The sequence below is a fragment of the Equus caballus genome, chromosome 4, assembly GCF_041296265.1.
Source record: "Equus caballus isolate H_3958 breed thoroughbred chromosome 4, TB-T2T, whole genome shotgun sequence".
Taxonomy (NCBI): Eukaryota; Metazoa; Chordata; class Mammalia; order Perissodactyla; family Equidae; genus Equus; species Equus caballus.
The window spans coordinates 12,075,502-12,095,467 of NC_091687.1; the positions used below are offsets into that span (position 1 = coordinate 12,075,502).

General features: G+C 41.8%; 1 protein-coding gene across 3 annotated transcripts in view; it reads left to right on the forward strand.

The window, feature by feature from the left end:
- SUGCT (succinyl-CoA:glutarate-CoA transferase) overlaps positions 1-19,966 on the forward strand; it is a 749,025-nt gene that overhangs the window by 684,608 nt on the left and 44,451 nt on the right. For 2 of the 3 annotated variants that reach the window (XM_070264348.1, XM_070264356.1), the window contains one exon: positions 1,771-2,280. The exons of the other annotated variant lie outside the window; for it this stretch is intronic. In XM_070264348.1, coding sequence (XP_070120449.1) covers positions 1,771-1,775 — 5 coding nt within the window. In that variant the 3' untranslated portion in view covers positions 1,776-2,280. Of the gene's footprint in view, positions 1-1,770; positions 2,281-19,966 lie in introns of those variants that run through there. 3 annotated transcript variants of the gene reach the window in all.

The window sequence follows — 19,966 nt, forward strand, 5'->3', positions numbered from 1 at the left end:
TTCACACAAGTGCTGACCATGAAGCAAGACACTCAGCTTCAGAACACACAGCTGAAATGTCGAGAGGATAGAAATTAATGCAAAACTCCTGCAGGAAAATACCATTCTTTCTGTCCTTTACCTCTTTGTGAACCCTACGGATAAATTCAGCTTTCCGTCATATTTCTTGGTGCCGGATGTGGCCACAGGTGTAACACACATTCACCCTCACAGTCTTGGGTTTATGCTTTTAGATTTTACAAAGAACTTCCTGGCTGCTCTTGATTGAAGCTCTGAAATATACTAAAAATGATATTATTGTGTTCTTTCTTTGGAGAGGATCAAGAAAATGGTAGCATCCATTTTGAGGGGCCCTATTTCTGGAGGTAGAAACATGCACTATATTCTCCTGTCTGAGGTTACCCTTATGTAGAGCCAAACATGCTTGCCACAGCAATGACACGGACAAGAAGTTAAGACAGAAATGCAAGGACACACAGGTCACCTCCGGATACAGTGTCCAGTGACCCAAGACCCTGAGAATCTTCCCAGCCTGACTTGCTGACCTGTGAAATGGGAAAGGTCTGAGGAACAGCAAGCTGAAGTGTCTTATTCTTACAAACACGACACAGGTGGACATATCCAATCACTGGGGCTTCTACCTCTGGGCCCACGTTTCCCATCTTCTGAATCTCAAACATTCTGTCTGGTTCTCAGTGTTACTTTCTGGGAAAACCTAAGTGAAAGGATGTAGGCCCAGTATGCAGGCAGAAGTGGTGCTCAGGACTTGCTAAGGCAATCAGTTAGCTGAACTCACTGAGAAAACCATGCAGAGACGACAGTAATCAGAACTCCGTGTTTTATGCAGCGGCTCTCATATGACCCAGGTACAATGAGCAGCTTGCTGGGTCTCTGTGTGGGTGAATTTCTGGGGGAAGGTTTATTAACTCAGCAGAGAGAGCTCTCCGATCTAGAACAGGCCCAGGTGGGGGAGGAAGAGATTCTGCCAGTAGTCAGAGCTATTACCTTTAATTTTTTGTGCCAAGTGGAAATAGATTTACTCTACTCATCCCTGTGGTATAAGGACTCAATATATATATTTTGTTCTCTCTCTTAGGGTACATAATAGATATAGTTCAGCAATGCTGGCAGATCTTTTCATGAGTTCTGTGACTGGGGTTAAATTTGATGCTAAATAATAATAATAATTATTATTGTTATAACGAACATCTATTAAGTTCTTACATGTACAGCACTGTTCCAAGTAGATTTACATGTACTAAGTCACTTAATACACGTGCCTGGGAAGGCCTGATGGATGTTCTGTCTGAAGAGGGCATCACGCCAGTGTGGCACACTTACATGTCTTCTCATCTGCCATATTCAGTGTGACTAAGGGATGCCTTGCCCTTACTACCGTGCACACTACCCTCAGATTGTGTCCCTAAACCTCATGGGCCCTAAGACTTTTGGGATCTTCACAGGGATAAGGGGCAAGACACTTCAGGGGCAGGAAAAAAGACCCTAATCCAACCATTTCAACCTTTGCAAATGCTCTAGAAATAACAGGGTTCCCAAGAGGATCAGCTTAGCTCAAACACTGTCAAAAAAAAAACCCTCGAGAAAGTCTCCTCATGCTGCCATCTCAGGAAGATATTCTTCTTTATCTGTTAAAAATCCTAAGGATATATAGTTCACTGCAGAGGACCTTAAAGTGTTCTCCCCACCCCAGCAGATTTTTCTGTGTGTAAATTTACAGACACAAATTGCCATTTTTGGTTCTTTTTAAAGGTTAAATGGAGTCCTAAGTTGCCGATGAAGTGGGTCAAAAGCAGCTCTCCCAAAGACCACTGCTGAGAAAAACGAGAGAACCTCGAGCAGCCAGCACGCTGTTGAAAGCTGAGGGCGTTGCAGTGGGAGAGGCGATCCCGTGTAAACAAAGTATGGCTTACAGGGACACTAAAAAGTGTTGGAAAAGGAGAGACAGCCATTTCCAATTAAATTTCAGATGCTCATTGCCAAATGAAAGACGTATGAGAGATGTCTAGGATGATATCTATGACTCCAGCAGGAGTTAAAAATTATGTTAGTAGGAAAATATTCATTGTGTAAAAACCTACTCTATAAGAAAATTCAATGAAAAACATAATCTCCCCAAATGAGAAGATACAGCAGTGAACCATACAGGTAACTTCTTTTGGTTTGTTTGGAGCATTTTCAAAGTATTACAGTGAAGGGGAGAGGGCCGTACATCTTTGTGTTTGTCTGTTAACCTACGAATGAAACTTTTTCTGATATTCACAATTCGTAGTGATTTCTGCATCTTGTTTGTTAACTCAGTCCTCTGCATTTTTCTGACCATAAGAGTTATCACACCTAGGGTTATAATTTCTGGTCACCAATCACTCTCTCTCATTAAACTGTCATATCCTTGTGGGAATCTTAGTCACCATTGTACCTCCAGTGATTATTATGATGCCTACTCGGTGGGAGAGCCACAATAAGTGTCTGTAGAATAGACGTTCTCTCACCCACCAGATTACAGGTTCTATGAGAAAGGAACTGGTCATATTCATTTTTTTATTAGTCATGGTGCCTGTAATAAATAGTCTTCAAAGATGATCGCCATCAATTCCTCCTTCCCCATATACACGTATCTCTCTTCCCATCAAGAGACACACTTTATTTCCCTCCCCGTGGAATCTGGGCTGGGCTGATGGCTTGCTTTTCTTTTTTTTTTGACTTGTTATTTTATTTATTTGTTTATTTTACTTATTTTTTGCAAAGAAGATTGTCACTGAGCTAAGATCCGTTGCCAATCTTCTTCTATTTTGTATGTGGGATGCCACCACTGCATGGCTCCATGAGCAGTGTGTATGTCCACACCCAGGATCTGAACCTGCAACATCAGGCTGCCAAAGCTGAGTGCACAGACTTAACCACTATGCCACCAGGCTGGCCCAATTGACTTTTTATTTTAAATAATTTTAGATTTACAAGGCATTACAAAAACAGAATGCAAAATTCCCATATATTGTTTGCCCAGTTTCCACTAATGTTAGCATTTTATATAACCAATGTACAACTATTTAAGCTGGGAAATTAACATTGATAGAGTACTATTAATTAGACAACAAATTATTGAAATGTTATCAACTGTCTCACTTTGGTAGGAAGAATTCTAAAATGGTCCCCAAGGTTTCCAGCCCCTGATGTACACACTTTCTCCCAGTAATTCAGTCAAACACTAATCTAAATGCTACAATGGAAGGATTTCACAGTTGTAATTAATGTTCAAAATCAATTGACTTTAAGATAGGCAAATTATCCGGGTGGGCCTGACCTAATCGCTTGAGTCCTTTACATCTGAGTCTAGAGGTCAAAGACATTAGGCCAAAGATTTGAAGTTTAAAGGGGATTGGACATGAGAGAACTTTTCCAAAAGGGTATGCTTTCCAAAAGTGACTCACTTTGACCAACAGAATGTGGTAGATGTGATACTGTGCCAATTGTAGGCCAAGCCTCGAAGAAGTTGAGTATCTTCCTCTTTTGTTCTTGGAAGTCAACCACATGAAAGAAGTCTGACCACTATCCTCTGAGGAAGTCCATGACCACTATTCAGACAGAGAGGGACCACTTAGAGGAGCACAAAGACAGCAGACATGTCAGTGAAATTTTCTTGGACCTCCAGCGCACTTCTGCAACCACGTAAATACCACTGAGTAAGAGACCCCAGCCACTGCTCCATGGGGCTGAAGAACTGACCAGTTGAACCTTACCCACACAAATTGATGTTTTAATCCACTGTTTCAAGGTGGTTTGTTATATAACAATACATAAGTAAACGTATAACTCAGAGAAGAATCTCAATAAATATTTGATACATTTAGTTTGATGAATAGTTTTCATGGAATCTTCGTGGTTGAAATAGGGAATAACATCCTATGGCTTATTAATTACTTTTTCTATTGAAAGAGGGCAACTAGAAACCTGCTTTTGTTGAAAGTTCTTCTAAAATGAATCAGCCTACTATTGTCACTTTAGGAACAGAGTATGTTGAATTTTTTTCATGATGTGTTGCCTCAGGGTCACCATTCTGACCAGATGCAAATCCCTTCCTATTTTCAAATGAAACTGAGGACACCCACTATTAGAAATGACCATGTTTGTGATATGGGAAGAGGTTAAACTTAGGAAAGTTTTAAGTGACTGAGGGGTTTCCATGGCACGCGACTTCTAAGATGGCCCCAATGAGGCTCACCCCAGCTTCACACCTTTGTGCTGTCCCTTCCCACATTGTACCAAGGTTGTTCTGTGGACATAGCATATAACAGAGGTGATGGCTTATCCCTTTGGAGATTAGGTTATGAAAAACTGAAGCTTCTGTTTTCTCTCTCTCTCTCTCATCACTCATTCTGGAAGAAGCCAGTTGCCATGGGGCAAACAGCCCTTTATAGAGGCCCACACAACAAGGAGCTGAAGCCTCTGGCCAACAGCCAGTGAGGAACTGAGGCCTACCAGCCTACCAAGAACCACATGAGTGAGTTTGGAAGCAGATTCTCCAGCCTCAGTAGTGCCTGGAGATGACTGTAGCCCCAGCCAACAGCTTATTGACATCTCAGAATCATGCAGCTAAGCCACTCCCAGATTCCTGACCCTCAGAAACTGTGTAAAATAATAAATATTTGTTGTTTTAGCTTTATTTCTAATAGATAAGTCAGCCTTAGTTTGGGGCAATTTGTTACACAGCAATAGATAACTAATACAGTTCCCCATTAGATTATGGCAAAAAGTCATTTTTAATATGTGACTTTCAGTTTTGACCTTCAAGGTTGTAACTTTCATCCATTATCTCTACTTTGTTAAGTGTGGTACTCCTGCCCAGCCTTGTGTGGAGGCATGATGAAGAGCAAGGGGCAGTGTTGCCCGCCCTATGTTAACCTTTTTGCAGGATTTCAGGGTTGAAATCACAGCAGGAATCATAGAGTCAGTGTGGGGGGGTCCGGGTGTGGAAGACAAATGCTGATGAGAAACTTCTGGATGGATCCCTCAGAATAACATCCATGTTCACGGTGTTCTAGACCCAGTCGTTCTCAAGGGGGAGGGGAGCAACTTTTCCCTCATGGGACGCTTGACAATATCTAGAGATATTTTTGGTTCTCATGACTGGGGCAGCAGTGGGGACGGTTTGCTCCTGTCATCTAGTGAGTAGAGGCCAGGGATGCTGATAAACAGGAGCAATGCACAGGACAGCCCCACAACAAAGAATTATTTGGCCTAAAATGTCGCTAGTGCTGCCATCAAGAAACACTGTTCTAGAGGAAGTTGGTCCACGAGACAGAAGAGCAGGTGCCTGCCTGGTCACCTCTATGTCCTTTTTTATATTATGTAAGTTAAAGGGAGCAGGGAGGTGAGCTCACTGAGGTGTAATAGGATCCCCAGAGAAAGCTTACAAATGTTGGGGCTTTTTAATGGAAATGTGAAATCTTTGTTTTGACTTCTTGCCATAAGTGTGTTTCTAAAGTGGAGGGAATAAAACATTCTAGGTAATGGAGGGAACTTATTAGTTGTTTTTCACAATTGCAGTTTACATTAGGGACATCAATCAAATTGCATGAAAAATCTTAGTCCTTAATGTGATCAGAGAACTGTAACATGCCCAGGGGACGCTGGCCAGGCCACATCCCTCTCCTGGGCTATGGTTTACTCTGTAGAGTAAAGGGCTTTGGTGAGATAGTTTCTGATATCCTTATTTCAAGTCTTTCCATCCCATGGTTCTTTCATTTAGGGTTATGCTATAGATGCACAGAGAATGCCATAAGTGTAGAGAAAAGTGATGGACAGGTTTGAACAATACCATTTAAAGGGGGAATCATGAGTACCCCTTTTGGGTATCTGGCGACCCAGAACTGTAGGGAAGTAGAGGGTTTACAAAGGTAACAAATATGAAGTGGGACAATCCACACGTTTCTTGGCCATCTTCCTATCTCCTTGATGTATGTGTTCTGCAGATGTCTACTCTGGAGAAGAGCTGAGGTGTGATTGAGGCTGAAGTGTTCAGCATGGGAAGGGTCTCAGGTCAGGGTTACCAGGTTGGATCGCAGTTGCAGCCTCAGCAGATCCCAGGTGACCCCTTGATCAACACATGCCCCATGATAACCCCCACATTCCTGAAAACCTGCAGGTCTGGATGTCATGGCATCTTCTCTACAAGATGGAGTTTTGAGGGGACCTGAGGACATGAAAAGGAAGATAAGTACACGTGGGAAACAATCAACATTTGCAATTCTGTACAATTTTTCTGACAGGTTAAAGTGAGGACCAAAAAACTCACTAGCAAGCTTCCCGTTGGAAAAAGCTACCTCCTCAAAGGAAATGATATTTCAAAAAACTGAATGGAAGAAGGACATTGAAAGGTCATCAGATAGAATTTAAGCCTAGATGATGACTTTTTCTTGGCCCTAATTGTCGACTCTATAGACCTAAGCAAGTTACACCTAGAAGATATGCAAAAGGAAGGACATCTGGCAACCAGACTTCTGTACCAGGTTGTTGATTTTACGCAACTATCAGAACAGGGCCAGGCTCCCAGATCCACCCGTTCCTTTCCACATCCACGGTCACCATTTTAACCCACACCCTTCTTGCTTCCTCTCCTTCTTGCCCTTCTGCCGTTCTTGTCCTTTCTTTCAAACCCAGTTTAAAAAGTCACCTGTCTAGTAAACTTTTTAAAATTCACTATAGTCCTTTCTGATTATAACTGATTACTTCTTTGCTCCATACTTATGCCTGACTTAATTTTGCCATCAACAGCAGTGTTAAAGACCTTGTGTTGTTAAGCTTTGGGGAGGTAGAGAGGATTGGGACAAGGTGCTCAACATCAAGGAGCTGGAAATAAAGCTGGGAAGGCGAGACACTTATATAAACTTGATGCAGAATTACCTCATGGTATTACATGAGAAATGTCAGTGGTATTGGAGTTCAGAGGAGGGAATAATCTCTGTAATGTGGTGTGTTTAGGAAAGTGTGTAAGAAACAAACGTTCATCTTCAAAGAAGAGTGAGACTTAAATAAATGAAGGCAGGAATTGTATTACATGCAGAGATGAGCAAGATGTGGAGGCAGGAAAGCTGTGACGTATTTGGAAATAGAGATCTTGAGTAAAATTTAGTTAAAGAGAATATTGGAGTCGGGAAAGGGGGCTGCTATACTGGCAATAGATTGGAAGGCTGGAGAGGAGCAGGTTTCAGAGGGTAGTTGGAAGCCTCGAAAGTCAAGGGGGTAATTTTTCTGTGGGCAGTGGGCAGCCAGTGTAGATTTCCCAACAAGGAAGTGACTTGCCCACTGCTGTACTTTGAGAAGATGGCCCTGGTAGTGGTGATCGAATCCACTGGAGTGTAGAAGGACCCAAGCCAAAGGACCGACTGCCATAATCTGCCTGTGAATCAGTAAGGACCTGGACCAGAGATGTACTTTTATATGTTGCTTTGTACATTTTGTTCCATATATCTATGTTGTATTAGCTTAATCAGATTATAAATGCTTTGTAAACCAGGAATATTTTCCCCTAGCTTTACAGCATGTCCCCTTCTTGCCTGTACAGTGCTCAGGATTAAGTACTTGTTGGTGAGTAAATATTATTGTTACTCTATACATTTTCATCAGGCCGAGCTGCTCCAAATGGGTTATAAACATACAGCATTGTATGGGCAATCATGTAAGAATTTGTGATACACAATATATTCTCTATATAATATATTCGCTCGGCTCGGTGTGCAGAGTCACTTAGAGCAGATCTATCATTTCTGAGCTGTGAATCCTGACGGTTGTGTTGGAAGATGGAGCCTTGAGAAGCCAATGCCACACTGTTAGGCTCTAGAAACTTACTACCTCATCAGGCTTCAAGACTCATCCTTCGCTGGAAGAAGATGTGTTTATACAAGGTCGTGGTAGTGGCTACAGTTAACACATGGGAGAAATTGACACTGGGTCTGAAAAACTCTGAGGCCATCTGTATGTCTGCTGCATGCAAAATATCAGTCCCTGTTACAGGTTTAGGCTGAGCCCATATGCCAGTCTGCACCATGGTGCTGCCACTAATTATGGGATTCTCCTTGGTCAGTTTAGTCATGGCCAATTAAAATGGCTCTAGCAATTTCCTCAGACCCTGAATTCTAGGTTGCCTTGCACTACTCTTTAACACTTTGCTGTCCACATGCTTTATTTCTGAGATAGAATGAAAGATTCTTAAGGATAGAGTTTGTGCCTTCCACATCTTTTGTAGTCTGCTAAGCACCTGGCACAAAATAGGGACATGAGTTAGTTCCCAGTGAATAGTGGTTGAGTTGGTCTGTTGAGAAAGCTCGCTTTCTCAGAAATCTGGAAGACCAGCTATTCTGTTTAACTCGTTCTTCAGTGGTGAAAATGCACTCTCGGTTTTAGTCTAAAAGGCTTGAAGCCATGCTAGCAGTAGTCCTATGTGGCCTCAAGTTTAAAAAGTGCCAGAAAGAAAGATGCAAATGGAACAGGGCCCAGTTGTCCAGTTCTACCCATGGCCTTGATGAAGCCTTATCTTGCACGCCTAGTCAATTTCTATAACCAACCATGTCACCTTCCCTTCCCCACCATAGATGGAGCCCCAGAATCCTCCTTAAGCACCGCTTTAGACAGCCACTAGAAGCAGATCTAAAGTGACACAAAAAATAAAATCTATTTGCCATTTCAAGACCTTTGAAGTGGTAGCCAGTTGCATCTTTGGAAAAACTTCTTCTAGGACTATAAGGACAACATAACGTGGACAAGAATGCTAATAAGAAGTAACCTGTCCTGGGTATTTAAATGATCTTCCTCTACATCCGTTTGTCCTCCAAAGACAAGTCTCTTCCCGTCATGGTGGGGTCCTGTTCTACGTGCCGTGACAATTTTACAATGGGTTTGTGATCCAATTCTGGCCAATGGGATGAGAGAAGTCTACTAGAAAGCTAGAAAGTTTGCCTTGCCCTTTCTTGTTTATTATGGACAAGAAATAAGAACAGCATATGAGAGAGGGAAAGAACCTAGGTTTTAGACAATCCGTCAAACTGTCAATCATTTTGTGGGAAGCCTGCTCTTCTGGATCCCAGCCTATTTGAAACACACATTTCCTTATTGTTTTATCCAGTCTGAGTTACTGCTTCTGTTGTTCGTAGCTGCAATGCCTCTGGGCAGGGGAATATCCTAACTTTACAAAGATTATCTCATTTAATCCTCATAGCAACTCTGAAGGTTGACAAGATCTTCATCCCTATTTCTCAGGGGAGGAAACTGAGCATTAGATTGCTTCAGTAACTTTCCTAAGGTCAGAGAACACTTACACATTGGGGCTGTCATTTGTACTCAGGAACCCACACTCTTAAACATTATGCTAGAGTCAAGCTGTCTGTCAATTTATTCCGTGAGAAAAGTAAGAAGGCTAATACTAGGAAATGTCCAGTCTGGGCATGTTGAAGTTTCTAGAAAGTCTTTTTAACTCATTAAAGGAAAGGATATTATATGTCTGTACCAAGTCAGAGATGTAACTAAGGAGGTAGTGCCACCCGTGACTTAGAATCCTATGTATGAAAACTGTTTGATTTAGCTTCTTTCCTTGCAGAGGCCAGAGCTAGAGTTTTGAGGGAAAAAAGGCTTTACCACCATAAATCAGAGGTTCCTCTCCAAAGTCTACATGGGTTGTCTCAGGCTCATGGAAGGTGGAGTTGGTATGCTGGGATGGTAAAGCCCTTTGGGGTGGGTTAGCAAATCATTATGCTGAACAAATTTGCATGTGTGCGTCTCAACCAGGGCTGCCACACTTGACAAACACTGCTCAGTCACAGTTCCCGCTGTGGATGGACACCACACAACTGCTGCTCCGGGAGGGGCCTGTGCAGCCTGGAGCCTTTCCAGCTTCCACATTGTCAGCCTTCTCATTTCCCCTGGGATCAGCTATTCCTTTTTTTGATAGTACCCTTCCCCAGAATTCATAAAAGGTTTTCTCTTCTTTAATATAGACATAGATTCTTTTTTACTTAGAGCCTGGATGGAGTTCAAAAACATTTAAAGTTGAGGTCTATTTATGAATTTTTTGAAGGCTTATCTTCCTTTTGTGTATTGATCACTTTGACCTGCTCCAAGCTTCCTTTGGCCAGATGATGTTCTCAGATGAGCAAAGTGTCTCTTGAATTGTGACTTGTAATCAGAACCTCAAATGGTCTTTAGATAAAATGTAATAAACAATTTAGCAAAAGCTTCCTAAAAATATCTTTCATGTTATACCCAAATGTGCATCCGTCTCTGTTTGCTGGAAATCATACACGATTTCAAAGTTCATCTTTGGATATTTTCCCCCAAATCATTATCAAATGGATTCTAGGCACTTAAGCATTTTTCGACATAGACTGTGTGAAAGTAATTTGGACATATTTTTTGGATTTTCAGTAATGTACGGCAGGCATTAATGTGTACTCAGTGAGTGGTGGGGGGATGGTGAGTAAACTTTTACTCAACATGTAAACTTTTTCTTTTTACAAAAATTTCAACCATAACTCTCCTCCAAAAACCACAAACTCTCAAAACTAAATGACAGGAACTTCTCTAGGGAATTGACTTCACTGTGAGAGAACTTTAGATATTTTTTGGAACCTTAACCTTTCTCCACCAAGTGCTGACAATTCATAGAGAGACTAGACTTTGAAGTTTTTGGTTCTAGAAATAAAAGCCTGGCTGAGTTATCAGGTACTTGAGGATTTACTTCATATGATGCTGAGTCTTCTTTGGTCTTGCATTTCTAAAATATGCTTGTCATACCAAATTGCTTCTGCACATGTGTGTGTCGTATATTCTGACAATGTCTGGTGACAGAACCAGATACGGTGAAAACACTGCAGATCTAAACAGAGCTCAGGTGTACACCGTCCACCTAGATGAATGGCTCTCCCAACTCCCCTCTCATTCACTCAGGTTTATTCCTCTTCGGTGGCCCCTAATTCTTCCTTCACCTTCCCAGGGAAGCCAAGTGTCCTATTTCTCTCATTTTTCTGGTGGGGCCTACATTATCTTCTTTTATTTTTTCTTCTTTCTTTGGATGGGACAGACTGGGGCTTGGGAGTGAATTTAATTTCTAACCGGACTTTATCTCTGATTTTTCCTTTTTCATAGAATCTGACTCTTGTCTTCTGGATGCCATCTTGTTTCGAGTCTCTCTGAGAACGTTAATCCAAAGTTTTTCCTTTTTCTAAAAAAATATTATCCTCTGTTTCCTGATTATTTCTGTTTTCTCTGGTGTCATTTTTCCCGTGTTTATCTCTGTCATGCTGCAGGTTTTCTCTCATTGTGTGGTGATCCTCGTCATCCATTCACATGTACAAATGGAGCAATGGTGGCCTGGCTGGGGTTCCCCTGTGGGCAGGGCTAGTTGTCCTGTAGGTCTCACTTTAGGGTTAACATGTGGGGAGCTGACCATCACATTAAAATGCCCGATTTTGGAGTGCTTTGCTCTTAGACATCAGTGCCCACATTAGCCATCCTAGTTTTGCCCAGGTAGGCTTTGTTTTGTTTTGTTTTGTTTTGTTTAAAAAGAAAGGGAGCCTACTATTTTTCATCTGGAAGGCAAACCCTTTACTGGGCATCATTCTGTGTGTAGGTGTGTGGATGGGTGGATGTCATAACATCAGCTGTTACTTATACAGGCTTCCATTTACATGCCTTGTTGTCAGCTCTGTGCTATGCTGTCTGGGGCTGATCAAGTCTTTTCAAGACTACTCTCCCAACTCCATCCTCCACCACACACACACACACACACACACACCCCACACACACTTGACATTGAAGCTTTCTCATCTTCACTTTCTAAATTACCACTAATACAAACACTTTACATCTTCCAGAAATTCTGGAATTTTCCGCTGGGGACTGCCATCACGTTGTTTGTTAATTTTTTTTAATTCATTTGCTAAGACTTAAAAATTATTTATAAGAAGAATTTTAAAACATGCATAAAATTAGAGATAACAGTATAATTAACAATTAGAGATAACAGTATAATTAACCTCTGTGTGTACATCGTCCAGCTTTAATAATTATCGATATTTTATGAACATTTAATCTATCTCCTGACTTTTTTTTTCTTGGAGTATTCAAAAGAAAATCCAGACTTCATATCACTTGACCAGTAAATATCTAAGTATACATTTCTAACTGAGAAATACGTGCATATATGAACATTCTCAAACCTAACAAAATCAATAACTCCTTAATATTACATAATATGCAAACATTATCCAAATTGTTTTAATTATCCCAACCAAAAGTGACATTTGTAGTCTGAATTGTTTGAATCCAGATCCAATCAAGGTCTACAACATGTCTTCAATGGTTACATTTCTTAGGTTTCTTTTATTCTATAAGTTCTGCTCTGTGTGTGTGTGTGTTGTATTAAATTTACCAGCTTTGCTGGGGTAACAACTGACCCCCGAATTTCAATGGCTATAACAACAAAGGTTAAACGTTTTTGTTTCTGGCTCACATTGCACAGTATCTGCAGTTGGCAGTGGCTCAGCCTCTTGCTATGTGTCTTCTTATTCTGGGACCCAGGCTATTTGTGTCAGGATGTTCTTGTGGCAGAAATAAAAGGGCAACAAAGCAGGTAATGAAATGACCAGCGAAGCTGTGCTTGGACATGGCATAGTCCCTTTTACTCATTTGCCATTGGTCAAAGCAAATCAAGAGGCACAGCCAACATCAGTGGGTCAGGAATGTACACAGTTCCCCAAGGAGAGTGGCCAGCCAAGAGGCAGTAGGCACAAACGTATGATCATTATATGAATGCATAATCCTTCCTCTTACAGCAAAGAAGAATGAAGCATTGGGCAATAATAAAATCTACTGCACGTGGCTTTGATCAATTAGAGAAACGAGGACATTTGTTCTGTAGACTACCCCACATTCTGAGTTTGGCTTTCTTCCTCATGGTATTGTTTGATTTATTCTTTTATGTTCTGGAAACTGATATTTAAATTTAGAAAACTGATTAGATTTGGGTTCCATTTCTTTTTTCTTTTTAGGCAAGAGTACTTCATAGATACTCTTCATATGTCCTTCCTGTTGACCAGCTCTGAAACCACGATAGAGTTGACTAATCCACTTTTACTAAAGCTAAGTGTGCTCAGTTGGTATCAGCCCAACCCTTCCATTAAAAAGTTCCCCATCAACCTTTCATTTTATGGTTTCAGCATCCATTCACGATTATTTCCCAGATGCATTGTTTCATTAGCAACTGAAAAATGATGATCTTTTTCTAATTAAATCCATCTTTATTTATTAGGTAAGATAATAAAAAGTTATGATGAACTGCCATATTGAGTCATAGCTACTGTATTTATTTTATATTTTGGTGTCTGAGTAAAATTTCACTTGAAAAAATTTTATTAAATCAGTTTAGAAATCATTGAGCCCAAGGATCTCTTGGGTACTTTCCAGCTCTAGTGGTTTATGATTCAGTGACCTGTGCTAAAATGTTTCATGACAACACAGAGAAGTACATCTGATAGAAGTTCTGTTATGAGCACAAAGGTAGCCAGTTAACCTCTCCCTCTGGCCTAGAGGAGATTGGATTATGATGAATCCACGGAGGATTCCCCTGGGCAACAGCTTCTCATAAGGTGGACGGAGAATGATCCTTAAGCCTTCAGTCCTTGGAAGCCATACAGAATGATTATTATACCAAGTTGTATCAGTATATGTACCTCACACCAATGCAGGATATAAAACTGGGATTACGAAGTGTAATGAACACAATCTCTACCCTTCTATTTCCCCCATCCTCCACTATGAAGCCTTTAGTTTCCTTTAAAGTACACGGTGACTATCCTCATGTTTTATGGGATAGCATGCTCCCCCATATTCTCAGAAACATGGAGGCATCCATCATTAACCTCTGCTCAGGACCCATCACCCAAAGCCTCGTCTGCTTTAAAGCCATAACCTGCCACCACTGAAGAACACAGCTTTGCTACATTCTCTGAACTCCCTGATGTGCTGCTCTGAAGTGGGAAGAATTCCTCTGCTACATGTTTATGCTCCATCTCGTTCATGAATAGAAAAGTAATTTTCTTGGGCACCCAGTGATTTACAGAGATTTTAGTGAAATAGCCCTCTCAAGATGAACCCACTGTCTCCTCTCCTGTGATTCAGGCACGTGTTTATGGGGCTTAGGAGAACTGATGATCTGAATGACACCTCCTTTACTGCATATCAAATACTCCTTCTTTTGCTTTGGCTGGGACATGCAGGTGGCCCCACGTTTTGATATAAAAGAGGACATTGTTGGGCGCTTTCTTAACATGAGAGTGGCAATGACTTTAATCAGGCCAAGTAAAGCAGCAGGCTGGGAGATAACCTCAGATCTCTTTTCCATTTCTCAAGTGCAGTGACATCCTTCTCCATGGGGAAGTTGACGTTGGCTTCTACCACATAGGGTGGTCCTCGAGAGAGTCAAGGTGGAACCTTGTTGATAGAAGGATTGTGTATATTCTGAGGTCCTTACTCTCTCCTCAGGGAAAGCAGACTGCAGAAGGAGCAGAGGGCAGATGGAATGGGAAGCCTTGGGAAGCGGCATAGTCTAAGGCAACAGTAAGGGTTAGTGTGGAGAAAATGCACATGTAAAAGCCAGCAGAGAAAGAGGGTCACTCGGATTATTAAGTAAATCAACACTGGCTCTAATTGTTGCCTAAATCCCTGAGAAGGGTTCCTTTTCTCCCACTTTGCTTCTAAGTTTCCTTTTAGACAAAGTCTTGGAAGCTATCAAATGTCCTTGTAGAGATGAAAGCAGCTCACTAGACCTGCCACAAACAGCAAGGTCTCCAGTTACCCTCCAGACATCAGGATGATCCATCAGGCTGAAAATTTATTAACTTATAAAGGTTATGAAATATCAAACAATAAGTTTAAGTTCTTGAAGTCTGGCCAGTATAAACGGTTTTATATAAAGCTCTATTTACTCCTATTCAGAAAGAGTTCAAATGACTCAGTTGTTCTGTGGAACATGGGACCCTGGGATCTGGCATCTACCGATTGGATTTTTGTGGTCAGGTTATAGCAAGGACCATCTTAACCTCCTCAGGCGCTTCCTCCAGGACAAACTTAGCCTCTTTTCCCCTATGGAAGGCAATATCCAATGATCACTGTAGAATTTATACTATTTGTAGCACACATCAAGGGCATGTGTGTATGTGTGTCTGTGTGTGTCTGAGCAAGCTCTCAAGATCTCAGCATCATTAACAGAAGAAGGACACAGATATACTCTCTATTAGAAAAAACGATACAGCTCTTAGAGTGATGCTCATGCTACATGGATGTGAAGTCTGCCTCCCATTGAATTTGGGTTAAAGTTGACTTAAAAACAGTAAAGATGCTACAGGTGAACACTGGTCTTTTTTAAATTGTGTAAATTTTGCTTAGCATAATATCCTCAAGGTCTATCCATGTTGTCATAAATGGCCAGATTTCATCATTTTTATGGCTGAGTAGTATTCCATTGTGTATATATACCACATCTTCTTTATCCATTCATCGCTTGATGGGCACAGAGGTTGCTTCCAAGTCTTAGATATTGTGAATAATGCTGCAATGAACATAGGGGTGCATGTATCTTTATACATTCATGTTTTCAAGTTCTTTGGATAAGTACCCAGCAGTGAAATAGCTGTACTGTATGGTAGTTCCATTCTTGATTTTTTAAAGAATCTTCATACTGCTTTCCATAGTGTCTGCACCAGTTTGTATTCCAGCAGCAGTGTATGAGGGTTCCCTTCTCTCCACATCCTCTCCAGCACTTGTTCTTTCTTGTCTTATAAATTACAGCCATTCTGATGGGCATGAGGTGATATCTCATTATAGTTTTGATTTGTATTTCCCTGATAATTAGTGATGTTGAATATCTTTTCATGTGCCCATTGGCCATTTGTCTATCTTCTTTGGAGAAATGTCTGTGTAGATCTTTTGCCCATTTTATAACTGAGCTGTTAGTTTTATAGTTGTTGAGATGTATGAGTTCTTTATATATTTTGGATATTAACTTGTCATCAGATATATGGTTTGCAAATATCTTCTCCCAATTAGAACTTGGCGTTCTTGACCTAAGTTTGTGTGGTCTGTTCACTAGGCTTCATCAGGCTTTTTTTTTTTCTTTTAAATAATGCATGCTTGTCAGTTAGGTATTAGTCCAGCTCCTGAGCTACGAGAGCTAACGACCTTTCCCATGTGAGTTTAGAATCGAAAGCACCAGGCCTCTGGTGGTTTGGGACTTTGGCCCCAGGAACTCAGCTGCTATTCAGTCCTTTAGTCAATTCCGTGTGTGACTCTAAGACCCTAAGTGTTGGAGGATGTGGAAGCAACAATTCCACTGGGACTCAGTTTCTTTTATTTGATCCATAGGTAGCATTACGTGGAAGTTAATAGCATGGGCCCTAGAGTTCCACAGCCTTAAGATCACATCTTTGTTCTGTTGTATATTCTGTATGAACTCAGGAAAGTTTCTGAACCTCTCTGTGTCAGTTTCATCTATAAAATAAGGATAATGCATCTATTTATCTCATAGGATTATCATGAGGATTAAGTGAGATGACATGTGTAAAATTCTTTGGACAGAGTAACGTCTCCTTAAAAGTTAGCTGCTATAATGGTTATAAATAGTATAAGATTGGCCTTCTGGAAGTTAAGGATGGGACTTCTTGGGATGTACTTTACTGTTTCAAAATGAGAATGCCTTGAGTGAGTTTCATAACATGCGGTACGTCTAATATAAGCAGTTGACGTCGCTCTGCCGCAGTGCTGAAAGAGCAGACAGACCTTGTTACCCACTTCAGGGAATGTCCTGCTGAGCCGGCACCGGACTGTGTGGGCAGGATGCATAACTGCAGACAGGGTCTCAGTCAGTTCCGTCTCCAGGAGCTTAAATAACAGAAAGGTTCTGCAGTGGCAAGTTTGTTCCAGAAAGAACACTACTAGGATGATGGCTCATAAAATCCAACTGGGCTTTCCTTTCACATTCTGTCTTATAACCCTAGTGAAAAAAAATCCAACTGTCAAGGAATCCCTGCCCTAAACAAGATTTATGCTCAGCTTTCCTGACATTTGGTTCTTTTACTGGGTTCAGGCTCATTCCAAGAGGTTTCTGCTTGAAGAGACCACTGGAAAATTTTCCAAGCCAGCAACAGGAGACTGCTACCTGGCTGGTCCTCTGTTCAGCTGCTGGCATAGGCTGAGAAAAGGCTTAGGAACCTTCAACAGACTGTTTATCTCCCCGTCAGGATCCGCATCAACATAAACTCTGTGTGGTTCATGATTGAAAAAGATATTCTAGGCTTCTTGACTCATCTGTGTTTCCCTTGCCTATAACCTTCCAGTGAGGGAACAAATGCTTTGGGATTCCTGGAGAGATGGGCCTTTCCCATGGCTGTGCACCTCGAGCTCTGTGGATGGCCGAGGCTGGCAGATGCCCCTTGGCTCCATCCAATCCTCACAGGTTGAGATTTGGCCCCCATCTCCTGCTGTGCTAGATGTTGGGGAGCTTTTTGAAAGGAATTATTTTTTCCTGAATTTTTTAAGCAGAGGTCACAGTGACCTGCTGAGAATGCAAGAATGGCTACAGCAATTTAGAACAAAGAAAGACGGCTACCACCTCTTGCTTGGCAGAAACAGACAAGGGAGTGACGGCGCCAAGGGACAAGAAGGATAATCAATTATTCTAAAGAGTGCTATGGAGTCACTGAATGCGTGAGTGAGCAGAAGGAGAGGTGTAGCTGGGGATTGGAGAGATGTAGAGTAGGACTGGTCTTTGCCTTATAGTTTGTATGTTAATCTGAACTGTTCCCTTCTGCCCCAAAGAGAATTTTCCATCTGTCACAGTGCTCATTGAGAGCACAGCTTTGGTGTTAGATATGCTTGGGTGAGAATTCCAGCTCTGTCATGTATAAGATAGACACCTCTGTCAGGCTGCCCGACCTCTCTAAACCTTGGTCTCCACATTATTAAAGATAATAACACCTGCTATATAAATTAAATAAAAAGTAAACATAAATCACCTAGAATGGTATCCACCAAATAATTTAGGGCATTAAAGGGTAGTAATGGTGGTGATGGTGGTGGTGGTGGTAGAAGAGGTGATGATGGTGTTGAAGTGGTGGGAATGAGGGAAGAACAAGTGGAAGAAAGCGCAGTAATACGTGCAGGCTGTAGCTTTTTCACGGTATGATTCAATGGTCCTCCAAGGGTGCCACAGCAGATGTACGGCTTGGAGAGAAACCAAAGTTTGTTGACCTCACCCCTCTACTGCCTTCTTCAAAGTACATTTTTCCACCATTTTTGCCTGCTTTTAATGGAATCAGACTCACAAATTAGAAAAATAAGAAGGGTCAATATTCCTGACACTTGCCTCACCTGAGCTCCTCAGAGACCTGGCAGTGAGGATTTCCTAAAAGCCCTGGTGAGACTGGCCTTTCAATCTTCCTCTCTGGGGAACTTTGTTCCCCTTCCAGGATCCGCAGCCAGAAAGGCCAGGTGGTTTTCCATGCCATCAGACTGAGGTCAGAGTCAACCTCAGTCCTCCAAGGGAAAGGTACCATTTCCTTTCACGAATCCCCCCGAGCCAACCTTCATCCTGTGATTGGACTTCTCCCAGAGTGACTCATCTACCCAGAGTCTGGCCTTGTGCTGACCCCTGACGTCTTCCTGAGACAGGGTGAGACCTGCTGGGAGGAAAGGCAATCATTATATCATCCCTAAGCCAAGGCCACATAAACACTTCTCTAATGAATGGGCTCCAAAGGGCAGGCTGACTTGTCTTGGTGGGGCCTCTTAGGCCAAGGGTGTGGATGAGAATTTAAGCTAATGTTGGTGTTGGGAACATTTAGATATCAATTTCCTGACTTTTTCTCATTATAACAGAATGTTAATGTTGTAGAAGGACCTTCACGTTTTTTTTTCATTTTAAAAGACTTTACAGAAGCAGAATAAGAAATCATCCTATTAATTGTGCATTGTCCAAAATGTGCCAGTGTATCATATGCTGGGGAGGCCTGGGATATAAGAAGATGAGTCTCAGGGAACGTGGGAAAGACAGGCATTGTTGTAAATGAGGCAAAATAGTACAACAGCTAAGATAATGCATGATAGAGTTGGACAGAGGTGGGCTTGAATTGTGACTGTGAACATGCTACTTCATTTTCTAAGACTCAGTTTCCCCATGGGTAAAATGGGGAGATTGATGGTACCTACCTAAGAGGTACCCTGTTAGATATGTTAGATAAATAAGGCTTATAAATTGATCAGCACTATGTCTGGTGCAGAGCTGATGCTCAATCCATGGTAGGATGTGGTACTGGCTGTTAGTGGGAGATAAGCCCCAAACCTTGGAGCCCTGAGGAGTGAACACTAAGCTCCAGTTGGAACTAACACCTGGCTTAGGATATTTGAGACCAGCACTTGGTCTAGGCTTTGAAGAAGAATGTGATTACCGCAGTGGCTGGGGAAGTGGCGTGGATAGAGAGTGAACACGGCTGTGAGGGGTAAATTCATCAGACAATGCGGGGCTTAGTAGAGCAGAGTGCAGGGTATGTGGAGACAGCAGCGACAGGAAAAATGAGCTGGGCTAACGCGTTGGTGGGCTTGACTAACATACTAAGAAAGTCTTCCAGAACAGCATGACTCCATAGCAGTCCATTCTCTCCATCCTGCCACCTAGCCTACTCCCAGAACTATTAATCCAGAGGCAAGGGAATTCAGAGATACCTATATTGGTATGCAGTGGGCATCCCAGCATATTCCAGGCTTGTCTCCACCACTGGAATTCAGACCTACAGATAGGTCTGAACTGTTGGAGAGGCAGGCCCAGAAAAGTGTCTTTATATGAGAAATTGGGATGCCACAAGGGAAAATAACCATTTCAAGAAATTGACTCTTGGTCGAAGGCTTC